This window comes from Eleginops maclovinus, chromosome 2, assembly GCF_036324505.1.
Source record: "Eleginops maclovinus isolate JMC-PN-2008 ecotype Puerto Natales chromosome 2, JC_Emac_rtc_rv5, whole genome shotgun sequence".
Lineage (NCBI taxonomy): Eukaryota > Metazoa > Chordata > Actinopteri > Perciformes > Eleginopidae > Eleginops > Eleginops maclovinus.
The window spans coordinates 16,933,297-16,946,929 of record NC_086350.1 but is presented as its reverse complement, the minus strand read 5'-3'; the positions used below and the strand labels follow the sequence as shown (position 1 = coordinate 16,946,929).

Sequence of the window (13,633 nt, the reverse complement as noted above, 5' to 3'; positions counted from 1 at the left end):
GAGATGTTAGAAGACATAGAAGAAAATGTACTCTATACATTGAAATGTGCAGAAAACTGGCGGCTCAGGTAAATGGAAGAAAGAGTTAGCATGAAACTGTCCCATTATTAGGAATACTACCTTTTATTTGATATCCAGTTTGGCATTAAACATTTATTACATTTTAAAATAAGGTGTCCGCCTACAATATGTGCTGAGAACACATAGAACAGACTCATCATTTTATGAAAACAATGACACAATCGGGTTGGAAAAAATACATATTTTTGATATAGGTGCCGCAGTTGCTCAGGAGTTAAATGGAAATCTATCAATAAGAGGGTCAGTGGTTCGAACCCCAGCCACTGTCGACACAAAAGAGTCGCCATGTCAAAAATGTCCTGGGTAAGACACTAAGGCCAACCAGTAGTGTTGAAGAGGAGGTAAGTTACTTTGGATAAAAGTGTCAGCCAAGTGTAATGTATCTATTGCATCACATAAAGAAAGATCTAATGCAAACTCAAAAAATACACTACCAAATGATGAGTAATCATCAGAATCAGAATCAGAATAATTTAATCTATATGAATCCCTTGTGATTGCCTCATTTCATTTGAGCAGCTTGAGAGCAGTATTTAATGATTGAGCACATTGTACTCTGAATGCATGCTAAATAAGCGATAATTGTGCTCTCTTCAAAGTTTGTCAATGAAGACAGCTTGATGCAGTTTAACACTCTATGGGAAACTATCAAAATGGCCGTCTTTATCTAGGTCTTTGTTTCCCACATTAACATGTTCCCACATCACGACCATGGTGCCATGGAAACTTCACTTCCTCCCATATGGCAGCAATGTACACTCACATCCCAGTGTCATGCCATTCACTCACTCCTTTTTGTCTTCACACATACAGAGTAATCAGTAACTGAACACACCACATTCCTGCATGTTTTTCTATACACATTTATTTTTATCCATGACTTTACAAATCTTTACAGCGACAACTTTAGTTCATTTTAAAAACCTGCCTACACTAGTACATTTGCTACTTCTCTTCAAAACAAATCAAAGACTAAAAGCAGGAAAAAAACAAGTCAGAAAGATATTTCTAAAAACACGTTTCATGTAATGCAGCATTTTCATACTGAAACCAGGAAGAATTAGCAGTCATAAAAGGAATAATAGCGATATGACAAAATGAATGAAATATTGCATCGATAAGATGGTCAGTAGAAAAACTGCAGCATTTTGTTTACATGTGTAAAATGTACAAAGACTGTCACACTGAGGCATGGGCAAGCACACAAGCTTCATTCATCTAATTCCTCCCCCACAGGAGCACACAGACGATGCTGTCAAAGCCCCTTTCTCATGAAGGAACCTTTACATTGCTATGTTTTACAGCTCATGGGCCCCCCATTATCATATGTGCCATGCAATTTAGCATCTAAAGCTAGGCCACTGTCACTCAATTTGTGACGGTTTAATTTGTATCCTGCATTCAAAAAATGATTAATTCATCCAGTTATTTATTTTGCCTCTTTCTTTTTCCCTTAATCAATGTACACACTGTGTATATAGTATGCATACAGTATATCATCATCACTCTACTTATCCTCAGGATAACACTAGGGACTTCACTCCATCGTATTTCCAACCCAAATAAATTATTATATATTAACTTACATGGTGCATCTGTTGTACAGTTTGGATGCTCCTGTTGATTCATACAATATCCACTCCACTTTGACTATTGCAAAAATCTATTGACAATTGTTTATCTCTGAGGTACTGTTTTTTATTTAAATAATCCTCAAAACATGACACAACCTTTATTGAATGGGATACAATGCCTCTTTTCTACCAAACAACAAAAAGCACTGGTGGCTATTGCTAAGGCAACACATACAGTATACTTTATATACAGAGAGCAAGGAACAGGGAGTAAAAGCTGCATAAATTAAGGTGGTGACATCCCCATCCCCCCCAAAAAAAATTGTCCACAGGCACAGCTGAAATATACACAGGGTTACAACAATAAGTAAATAAATCAAAGAAATAAAACACCACAGGTTTTTTTGCTCAAAATGATGTTTTTGCTATTTGCAGTATCTCAAACAAAATGATCAACTTCCATTTCCCATTAAGGCTAAAGGCCATATCATTTAGGAACAACCAATTCCATAAAAAAGAGAATAATTTGTCAACAATTCGTTTTTCACAAACCCTCACCACCCCCTCCCTTTAAAACCCATCCCCTCATTAAACACAGAGACATAGAACACATTCACACACCCTGCTATGCACCAATGCATGATACCCCAGAATGAATGTTGATCCGAAACCGCCATTCAGTCCTCACTAACCTGGCACACCAGACACACAAAATGCTGCACATTCATTGTACCATATTTCTAAATATCAGACACCATTTCTCAGTGTCCATCCAGTGCTGGCCACCAAAGCAGTTTCAACCCCAGTGTTTGAAGCCCCCCCCCCTCCCCTCCAATATCCCGTCCATCTCCTCACTTTCCCTCCCTATCCTCACCTAGTCTTCCCTGTCTGCTTCTACACTCTCTCACGCCAGCTGTTCTTTATCTGGCGACTCCTCTAGCTTGATGACGGTGAACTCCTCCGTGTTGCCGTTCTCCGTGATCTTCTCCTTGTTCATCAGGGTCACCATCTCCTGTTCTCTCTCCTGGGCTTGGGAGCTAGATGCTATTGCTGAAGCACCGTTTCCCTCACCGGCATCTTTGGAGGTGATCATCAGGGTCTGCTTGTGGCCACACCAGCTGCAAGAGAACAATCAGATATTTATTTTTTATTGATTTTTGTTTTGCCATCCCCTTGTCGGAGAAATATGTGAAAATTGACTATTGATTGCTCTGCACAGTTAGATAGAGAAACAAGGGGTATTGTTTATATCCACAACACCTTACATGACAGCCCTATAAGTGTATGATAAAAAAACAATAAGTAAGACATACCTCTTTCTTGTTGCAACAGCTGCGCATATGAGAAGAATAGCACCAACTGCAACAACCACTACAAGGATAACCAGCCAGTCTGCAGGGAGCAATGACATACCATGAGTACACAGTATTAAAGCTGAGTCAGTAACAAATATACAGTCGATCAAAGTAGGAATCAACTTGTCCAAAAATTGTTTCATTCGACTGAAATCTCTATGGACTTCAGGGTCCTGGAGGTATATGTGTGGTAATGTGTTTCCTCACTTGATGAATCTTTGCCCGGCTCGTCACCTTGCTCAGTCTGAGCAGGACCCAGCACCCGTCCTTTGCCATTAGGGTTTGGTTGTGCTGGTGGAACTGCAAGTCAATATAACAAAAGGTAAACATTTAAATAATCCCAGATACAGTTAACTCACTGAAATATTAAACAAAGCAGCATAAAAAAAATTGCATTGAAAACCAAACATTAAATTAAACATCCAAATGGAAACTGAAGAGGATGTTTGAGCCTTTAAATTGCCTTACATTGTACTTGCATGTTCATCTCTATATAAAGCTGCAGGCTTAAGTTGCCTTTCCCTTCAAGATCTGTGTAAAGTTTTATTTAAAGTCATTTTTGTTTCAAAAGTCCAACTAATTTAATCAGCAAATTGAATCATACATGTTTTAAGGCCCTAAATATACAGTCTTCCTGTGGCTAAAAGGCAAAATGACTGAGGACCTTTTTAAATAAATCCATTCCACAACTTAACCTAACACAAGGGGGCGTCATGTGTTTTAAAGTGACTTCAGTCGTCCAAAAACTTGTTGAATATGCTGTACATGTACATGTGTTTTAAATAAAAACAAAAGGACATTTGTGCCCGTCATGGTTAATTTGTGCTTTTTCTTACATTCTGTTCTGGCATGCTCTCCATCATGCCCCTCTTCAGTGGGCACTTGTGTAACAGTAGGATCTCCAGAAGGGGCTGTACGAGAGTTGTCTTCCCCCTCAGGTATCATATCAGATCCAGGCAGCTCTACACTGGGAGGGAAAGTAATATCGCTGGTCTCTTCCGTAGTGGGGCCCTCTGTTGGAGCCTCTGTCTCGTATGGACTAGTAGTTGTTTCAATCCCCTCACTAAGATCATCTTCCCCAGGGGTTACTGTGGGGTCCCCGCCCCCACTGCCAGAAGCATCCACAGGTTGTGCTGTTTGAGCCGTCTCCCCCAGGCCTTCTGTTGTTGACTCCTCAGCTAATTGAATGATAGAGATGGTTATGCATGGTTACACTTACAGGTTACTTTTGATATGTTTTGTCTGTCAGTGTAGTCTCACAATCCTACGTACAGGTATCCCGTAAACAATGTTACAGCACAATATATATTCGGCTGAAGCCAATTAACTGAAGAAAGTCTTGTCAGATCGTACAGTTAGAGGAATCCATTACAGAAATGTCATGATGCAGGTACAATATAGATATAAACTACAATATAAATCCTGCTTGATGTATTTTCCACATCATAACATTCAACTCTTCTATTTCTAGATGTTAAACATTAAAACAATTATTTCGTTTTTTTATGAATATAAATATCGTATGAATATATGAATATAAAAGTCATGTTACTTGACAGTGTTCCTTATTCTTGTGAAAGAAGGAGTTATTGTGTCCCTTAGAAGGGACCTGTGTTACTGTATAAGTTGTCAAATCCATCTAAATGATTAACATATAACACTAATCGTTTACCATGGATTCACAAATCATGTTCTCTAATTCCAAAATATCTCTGTAGGATAGTAAACAGCATTAAGCAGTATTCCTTCCTTGCAATGAGACCATTTAAAGTGTTACTGCTGTTAACTTAGGATCTAGGTTGGGCAGTTTTCTAAAAAAGGTAGTTATTGGTACAGTGAGAGCAAATGCTCGTTCAGTTTAGTTCATATTTTCAGTTTACTGTTTACAAATCTTTAAAATAAATTGTAACAAAACAACACATGATGTAAACACAATAATGTGAGGTAAATCCTTACATCATACTAACCTTGTGGTTTTAATACAAACATTTTTGTGCAGTTCTTGTCAGGCCCATCTAGCACATGTGGAAACAGGAAGTAGATCACCATAATGAACAAACAAATAACATCAGGTGTATGACTGTAAATTGAAATGAAACTTCATTTGTGTATCAGCTTTAGACTGCGGTAATACTGACTTCCTGTAGAATATGTCACCTGTTTCATCAAAGCAGTAGGCATCATAAGGTTCATCAGCCTGTACATTTGGATTAGTAATGAGACCAGTCATGTTCTTTGCACATTTTTCATGGGGCGAGTGTCTGAGGATGGCAATGCTCGCATTGCTGGTCCAGCCGTTCCTAAATAGACACAAAAAATGATTATTAAAAGACATATTATGACACAATTGTAGCACATTTTGGGAAATTGGTTGCTTCAGAATTTCATTTTTTAAATCAGAAAACATTTCATCATACTGAAAACTGAAGTAAAGCACTTCTCAGAAATGTAGAGAAGTAGTGAAAAACTTGAGGAGCAGTTTAACTGAAGTCTAGTGATGTCTACCACATGACAACAATTGCGTATCCGTATTGAAAGACCGAAACATCGTCTTCCTCTTTTCTGATTTTCCTGATAACATGCAATATTGGACCCTATATGTGTATTAAGTTTAAGTCAAATTGTGGGTTTTAATCATGATTTAACATTTTCCCTCTGACATTTTAAACCTTAATAAGTTCCAAAAGTTAAAATGATGAAATGGCTAATTCTTGAGAATTTGGGGTTAATAAATGTTTTACCATAAACTCTTTGTTTTCTTTTATATCATTCAATTTTAAAAATTATATTTAATAAGCATTAAAAACATTCAGTCAAAAAAGACTCGGTGACAGCAATTAAAACAAAACAATGTTTGAAAAAGGCCTATGGTTTCACCTGCATGTCTCCATGTCCTTATGAAAGGCATTCTGGACTTGTTCTTGACTCGCCAAGATGCTCTGAAGCTGCTTACACAACTTTACAGCCATTTCAAATCCCAGAGTGTGACGGCTCTCCCCCTCAGCCAGAAATACCCCAGCATAGCTGCAGCTGCGGGAATTCACTGTTGGGACAGAAAAAAGAAAATACAGACTCAGTGTCTTATAATATTCATCACTATTTACATATAGGGTGAAGGAGTGTCATTGCTTAAATTCTGTTAAACGTATAATGTTAAGATTAAATTATGTACAGCCAGTAACAGAGAACTGCAGATAGACTTTGACTTTGCCTACAAATATATTTGGATGACATGCCTGGCAAATAAATATTAAAAACTGCCTTTTTAAGGAAAACTTTCAGTCAGTCTCCATTGTACTAACTGACCCAAGTTTAGCCTTAATAAAATGCCACCCAACATTGCCATAACAGTGGTGCACAAAGTGTCTCAAATGTGATGTCAGCTCATTTGCTTAAGTTTGCTTGACTAAAGGAGGAACCTTAGGGAAATTACTTTCCCTCAATGAAATGAAAACAAAATGCAAATTCGGCCTAGCAGTTTGAACATGAACAGGCAGCATATGTATGTGCAAACATCTAGATCCCTTTCAAAAAGCCATATGTCCATTTAAAAAAAAGAATGCAAAGATAGGAATTGGCAGTTGAGTTTAAACACCTGGTGATTTTTTTCTGATATGAGCAGAAGATCATTTGCATTGAAAGAGAGCGACACCACCTGGGAAGAGTCTTGTGAAATGAGACACTGAATTTTTACTTTGGTGGTTTCCTCCTCTCTCAAAGAAAAAAAAGCTACTGTAGGGCTGCACGATTTTCATAACCGAAACATTGACACGATTGCAGGTTTCGTGGAGGAAAATAAGTCCAGAAAACTCAATGATCCCTCAAAATTTGATCAGAACACTGATAGGTTTGTTCAGTGGTGGCCTAAAATAAGTTTATTTTCCACAAACACCAGTTGTCAAATGAAGATTTATTGGAATTGAGACACTTAATGCACATGATAGTCCAATATCTGTTTGCTGGTTGTTTAGAAGCACTGCCATGGTGACCGACGCACAGGAAGTGACTGATCTTTTTACACAACAATATACCTTGTACAGGAAAAACATTTTGCAGAACATCTAAAGCGTTTTTTTTCTATGGCTGAGTTTCATACAGGAAAATAAGAAAAAATCGAATCTGTTACAGAGTTTTTTCTGTTTTTCTCACCAGAGTCATAGGACGAATACAAAGCACAAATAAAGTCAACAATTTATAGAAATGTGTTAAAAGTAATAAACACTACATACACTAAAACATATCGAAATCTAGGTTTTCTCATCTGAATGAGAACTGGTTATAACAAGTAAGAATCAAAACCATAATGCTGGGGCACTAAATCCAAAAGTAAGTATTACTCCTATTATTTCCTCTTTCACACTACGGAATTTTTTTTTTGAATTCTCCAAAATGCAAACCTGCGTCATCAGAATAACACACCCACTTAGCAACAGAACAATTCAAACATTGCCTGTGCGATATATGTGATACAAATGTAATATGTAATTATATTGAATCACCCATTCACTACAAAGTACATTTGTTTTACTGAGACTGCTTCAGAGAGAAGGTCAACTCAGTGGTTAGGGTTGTTGTTTATTAAATTAAACTGCACAGCATGTGCTCACATAGTAATCACATGCTCTACGATGACAGACACATTGTTAAACTAGCCTCAGCGAAAAGGGAGGGCACTCTCTAGCCTCCAACTGTACACATCTCTCATCTGTCGTTCTAAAAAATATCCCAGATTGTGAAGTGTAAATACAAAATACAATATTCAGATTTTGCATTAATAAAATAGTCCTACATGTTGCCTATATCCCAACTCCTACTGTAGATGCAAAATATGCATCACCTTTTAAAAAAGAATCAACAATATGCATGACAGAAGTTACAAAATAGCTATCACTATCCTATTGCTTGTTCCATCAGATTAGATATGGCAAAATAAAAAGGTCCCCACTATTTTCCATTGCCTTTTATGAGTAAACAGAGCACTTGCAACAACAGGAAGTCGAAGCTTTCTGCTGTTAGTGGCAGTTGAACAACTAGAGTTAGTGCCAACACTTTGTCAGGGAGTTTCAGTTCACACACACACTTATACACACACACACACACTTATACACACACACTTACACACACACACACACACACACACACACACACACACACACACACACACACACACACACACACACACACACACACACACACACACACACACACACACACACACACACACACACACACACACACACACACACACACACACACACACACACACACACGCACAGTTTCCCTGAAAGTAAAGGGGTGAATAACAAGGCAACGTTCCTGGCCTTGAAAACTTGCACATTGGGATCAAAGACGGCTTACCGTCAGTGAACTAAAAAGGGGACCGACATGAATCTAAGGCGCAATCATTAGTATGCAGAGGGAATGGCCATGGGTGTCTTTATAGAGTTGAGAAGCCATGCTATGCCAAGGCACTGTCTCTCCCAAAGGATGCATTGTCACCTAATAGAGTTGAAACCAAGGATACTGCATAGTCTCGGTGTACCAGACCTAGGAGAAAGGGAGCTTTAACACAGCGTCTTGCCAGAATCTCCAGCTGCTCCACAAGTAATAGACAAGCCTGACTCTCCATTGCCTCACCCCCTCCCCTTTCTTTTCTTTTGTTTTCTCTCATTACCCTCTGTTTCTCTTTTCTACGGCAGCAATAAAGTCCAAATTACCCCCCACATGCAGGTGCGCAAACACACAGGCAGATCACAGATGCACTTGAACATTGGCGGATCATTTCTCGCCCTTGTGGAGCCATGACGCAGCATGGAGCACAGCAAGAAAGCCTGTGTGCTGAGTATATTCATATCAAGATTAATAACACACAGGGAAATATTGGATTATTTATCTTGCTTATCTTTGATCTGCCTTTTTCCCTTTACTCAGAAACACCACATTAAAAATGTTCTCACTAGAGGTTCCCATAATGTCGTGCAGAATTCTGTGCTAGAACATAGAGCCTGCTGTTTAGGTCCCACTACTACTGTAACATCCTTTTAGCCATAGTTCATCAGCTGGTTCAGAGAGAGCCCTTGTCGCCTGTTACTCCCACAATGCTCCAGTGTCCTGCATTATCACACTTGAGTGACGCTGCCCACTCTGCAGGTATGTCTCTCCTTCTGCTGGTCACAACAAAGGGCAGCTGGGCCAGTGGGACAGGTGAAACATGATTTATGGGGGAATATGTTTGTGAACACACACACACAAACACACACATACAGACACACTCACAATATGACCTGAAGGTCAAAATGACTCTCGCTATCTGATTTTCTTTCTAATGGGCCATTTCTTCTCTCACCTCCATCCCATATAGCCCCTTTTTGAAAGTAGTTTTCTTTCAAATGAAACAGGCATGTGGACTTTCTTTCATTTTTATATATTTTACCATTCAAGCTCTCCCTAAAGGAATAAGGTTTAAATGAATCCAAATAGATAATCTGTGATAAGAAATTTGACCTTGAACATCCTATTCAAACATATGAGGATGAGGATATAGGGAATGTCAAAACATTCCTGACACAGCAGAAGTTTATCATTGGCTGTTTTTGTTGCACTTTAATCTATGTATTGGATATACCAAACAGAATATACATTTTCCATCGTAATCTTCACATATGTTCATAAATATCTTTATTCTGTTTGATGTTATTCTTAATGCAAGGGTAAATTCATGTTTTCGAAGACTGCCTTAATCTAAAAAGGGTAGTTCCTAGTAGTAGGAAGGCACTTATTCACTTTCTTGCTAAGAACTGGGAGGCATTTATGAAACTATGACCATGTGTTAGCATCTGTGTAATCCATACACAGACATGTAAAAACAACACTTGTACACTTGGGACTTTAACCAATTAGCCACCAAATCTTGATAAAATGGCCAGTTTCAGAGAGGTCTCAAGCCAAGCTCTTGGAAATTCATTACCGACCTGTCGTTAGAAGGGCTAATGCTATATTGCACATTAAGAACCATCCACTTCTGAGGAACTTACATCTTTTCGTTTTTCTTTGCCTTCAGGTTGTCACTTCCAATTAGCAATACTGAGAGATGTCAAACTATTTGTATATGGCAACAGAAGTCCTAATTGTGCTAACCTATATAGCCTATGTCGTTTGCTAAAATGTGCAATAAGGGACCTCTTCCTCTTCGCCTTTTTTTTCCTTAAACCTAAGTATAGATATGATATAATCTGCTGCTATGCCTGATGATACAGTGAGTTTGGAAATCAGTGCATCTTGCAGAAGGATGTGTGTACATTACATAGCTGTTTCTGAGCAGTTTCCCCATGAGCACAAAGACTTTAGTGTATATGAGAAGGTAAAGCACACAGGGTTAGGGTTTGAGAGGCTATGAGCATGAAACTCACAATACTGTTTTAAAAAGTAATAAGGAGGTTAAACAGCACACACAGAGATAGAGAAAACATGGAGTACAAGCACCCCTGCACAACTTAAGACCAGTTCAATCAATGTCAAAAGCTCTGGGTAAAGGAAAGAAAATTAAAAGAGCAGAGCAAGTTGTGCAGGATATTGGTGCAGGTCCATTTGGTTGGTTGGTTTGCAGAGGAGGTGCGTTGGTAGAGAAGGGAAACACGTGTCTGAGAGTCTCAGGTGGCAGGAGATGGTACTCACAGCCTGTACAGGCACAAGCCCTCTTTGTCAGGGCCCAGTCCCAGCCAACACGGCCCCTGACCACCATTCACCTTGAAACATGACACTGGCAGATGCAGGAGGGGTCGTTACGCGCCCGCCAAGGAGGCAAATACGGCCATATTTGCAGGAAGTCCCACTGTAAGGCTGGCCCAAGTGCATTTGAGTTGGTGTGTGTGTGTGCTACTGCTACTGATTTAAAATGACCAGGCTTTGTTATGCAGGAGTTAAATTTGGCTTCTGTTAGTGGTAGAGGATTCCAGCAGCGGTGCCAAATATGAGGGCAGAGGTGTAGCTGTAACGGGGGTGGTTGTTCAATCACACCAGTGTTGTGTACATATATATGAAGACGTTGTTCCACATCCAGTTCTATTCTTCAGACCCTTTGCATCTACTCTGTGTCATTATTAATGCACATGCAATTGGTTCTGTAAAATAAAAAGATATTTATCGTTGAACATCCGTTGCAATTCAGCTTCCCATAAGGGTAAACCCACATTAACCATTTCCTGCTGTTACAGAATGTTCAAGAACTTAATTGATTGTTCATGTTAATACATGTTAACTTATTTCAGACAGATCGTTTGACAGCCCTTACATTTAATCTCAAGTCCATGTGTATACAAAATAAATACAATCATTTAGGTTTTGATTTCCCTTAGATGCCAATAAATCACATTGTTATACTTTGTGATGTCTCTGTGCCTTATTAACGCATGTTTCTCCGTGTGTGTGTGTGTGTGTGTGTGTGTGTGTGTGTGTGTGTGTGTGTGTGTGTGTGTGTGTGTGTGTGTGTGTGTGTGTGGGTGTGTGTGTGTGTGAGAGAGAGAGAGCAAAATTGGAAAGGTCATCACAGACATTACAACTCTACAGTCTAATGATCAATTTAATTACTTAAGTGCAACGAATTAGCATTTAAAATCATACCAAATAGGGTTTTGTTACACTCAAGCAGAGTTATAGTTTCAAATGAATTTCAATGGATTAAATACATTTATTTAATAACTTGGGTTGGGGGAGGGGTCGGATTACCACTTAGGGCATTTTCAGTCCATTTACCAATCAAATTTTTGTTTGTACTCACTAGAATCCTGTGTTGAATACTGCAAGTTTATATGTGCTATCTGTGGGTACACAGTCAGTATGGTAAAAAATCAATTTCTTAAATCTTCTCTTGGTTAACCCTAATCCTAACCATAACCCTAGCCAAGTGTCAAAGAGGATTGCCCTAAATGATGTACTCCAGGCAAAAACCATCCAGAGGTTTAAGGTTCAAATAGCATCTTGACCAAGACGAGATACAATCATCACAGGACACTTCTAGCTAGACACCAATTATTCTGGGCACTCAGGCATAGTGATACACAAACCTTCACAACTCCTCAGCACACCGTGAAAACACATGTTGAAGCAGAGGGAGGGCATCTCCTACCTCTGCCCACATACAGTGAACATACAAGCTGTTTAGGCAACCTCTCATTGCCTTTAAATACTGGTCAAATATATGGCCAGATGCTGATTGTTCTTTGGCAAAGAGCCAAAAGAGATGTGTGTGAACAACCATACCACTACCTCCTGGGAACAAGCCAGACTAACCCAGACCTGTTTGATTCAGCACCAACTTCACCTCCAGAGATATATCACCCCGAGCAACAAATCCAATCAAACCTTACACAGAAAGCACATGTGAGACAGAGAGAAAAAGGGGGAGATATTGACGGGGGGCTAGAGCGATTACTGAACATCCTTTGTGTCAGAGAATAAAGCATTAAGCGTGGCGGCACAGCTAAAAAGAAGAAAAAAATACATCTCTTTTTCTGCTTCTTCCTGTTTGTGAAAGCTACACTTATTATCCAAAAGCCTGATAAATAAGGTTCACTTCCCAGAGTGTGAATGTGTGTGAGACAGAGAGTGAGCAAGAGTCTCCTTTGTGTCTGTCAGGAGTCTCAGACTGCCAGACGAAAGCCTGTCTGTGCTGGTGTAGCACGCGCTCTCTTGCCGGCATCCACTCATCCACTCTACAAGCAGCAGTCTACTCTGTACATGAACACTCATACTCAATGACTCAACAGGCTCAAAAAGGGGGACAATAATACAATAAGTCACTTAAATCCTATACCAGAGAAAGGCCAGCCGGGCACATTTGGGCAGAATTTGGTAATACAAATAGAAAAAGGAAGGAAAATAGGACTCCTGTTGATGATACAAACAAAGAGCTATCTGCTGGCCAAAGGCACAGTCATCTCACCTTGAAGTTGTTCGGTCCTGGAGGAGGCCAGTAATCCGAAGGTGACCCCCAAAAGAAGTGTCCACATCCTGGGAAAAGCGTCTGGCGATGGCTATGTGAATAACTGGGAGTAAAGGTGTGTAACAGTTCTCCTGTGGTCCTGTCTTCCCTCTGCCAGAAGTGAATGGTGGTGTGTGTGTGAAAAAGGGAGAGAGTGAATGACTGAGTGAGAGAGCAGTACAAAAAAAAAAAAAGGAGAGAGAAGAAGTCTGTCACTGGAGGGAGTTGCTGTGAGTGTCTGGTAGTTGCTGGAGCTGACTCAGACTTTGCCCCAACTTTTCTATTCTCTGCCTGAAAGAGACAACCACACACACAGAAGGGCACGAGTGGTTCATGTGAGCACACACCCATCTGCCTCTCCCACACTCGCCCCACCTTCCCTCTCGCCCCACCTCACACAGTTTCCTCTTCCTGCTTCTACGTGTATTAATGGTAAAGAAGAAGCTGATCTCTCCCTCTGTCTCCCTCCTTCCCTGTATTCCCCCCTCCCCTTCCCCCACCCCACCTCTTCCTCTTTTCATGTTCCTAACAGCAACAGTTTCTGAGCCCATCTGGTCTTTTGTTCAGTCCTCACTCCATTTTCAATTCATCTGATTTTCTTGTCTCTCTTGTCTTTCTCTATTGCTGTATGTCTCAGCGTGATC

General features: G+C 39.7%; 1 protein-coding gene across 1 annotated transcript; it reads right to left on the bottom strand.

Moving 5' to 3' along the window:
* Window positions 1-928: 928 nt before the first annotated feature.
* Window positions 929-13,323, bottom strand: cd44b (CD44 molecule (IN blood group) b). Its single transcript, XM_063909737.1, has 8 exons — window positions 12,951-13,323; window positions 5,888-6,053; window positions 5,168-5,310; window positions 4,978-5,025; window positions 3,847-4,188; window positions 3,218-3,310; window positions 2,969-3,047; window positions 929-2,773 (listed from the first exon to the last, which is right to left on the bottom strand). The coding sequence occupies exons 1-8, from the start codon at window positions 13,015-13,017 to the stop codon at window positions 2,560-2,562; spliced, it is 1,152 nt and encodes a 383-aa protein (XP_063765807.1). The 5' UTR covers window positions 13,018-13,323; the 3' UTR covers window positions 929-2,559.
* Between the last annotated feature and the right edge of the window lie 310 nt (window positions 13,324-13,633).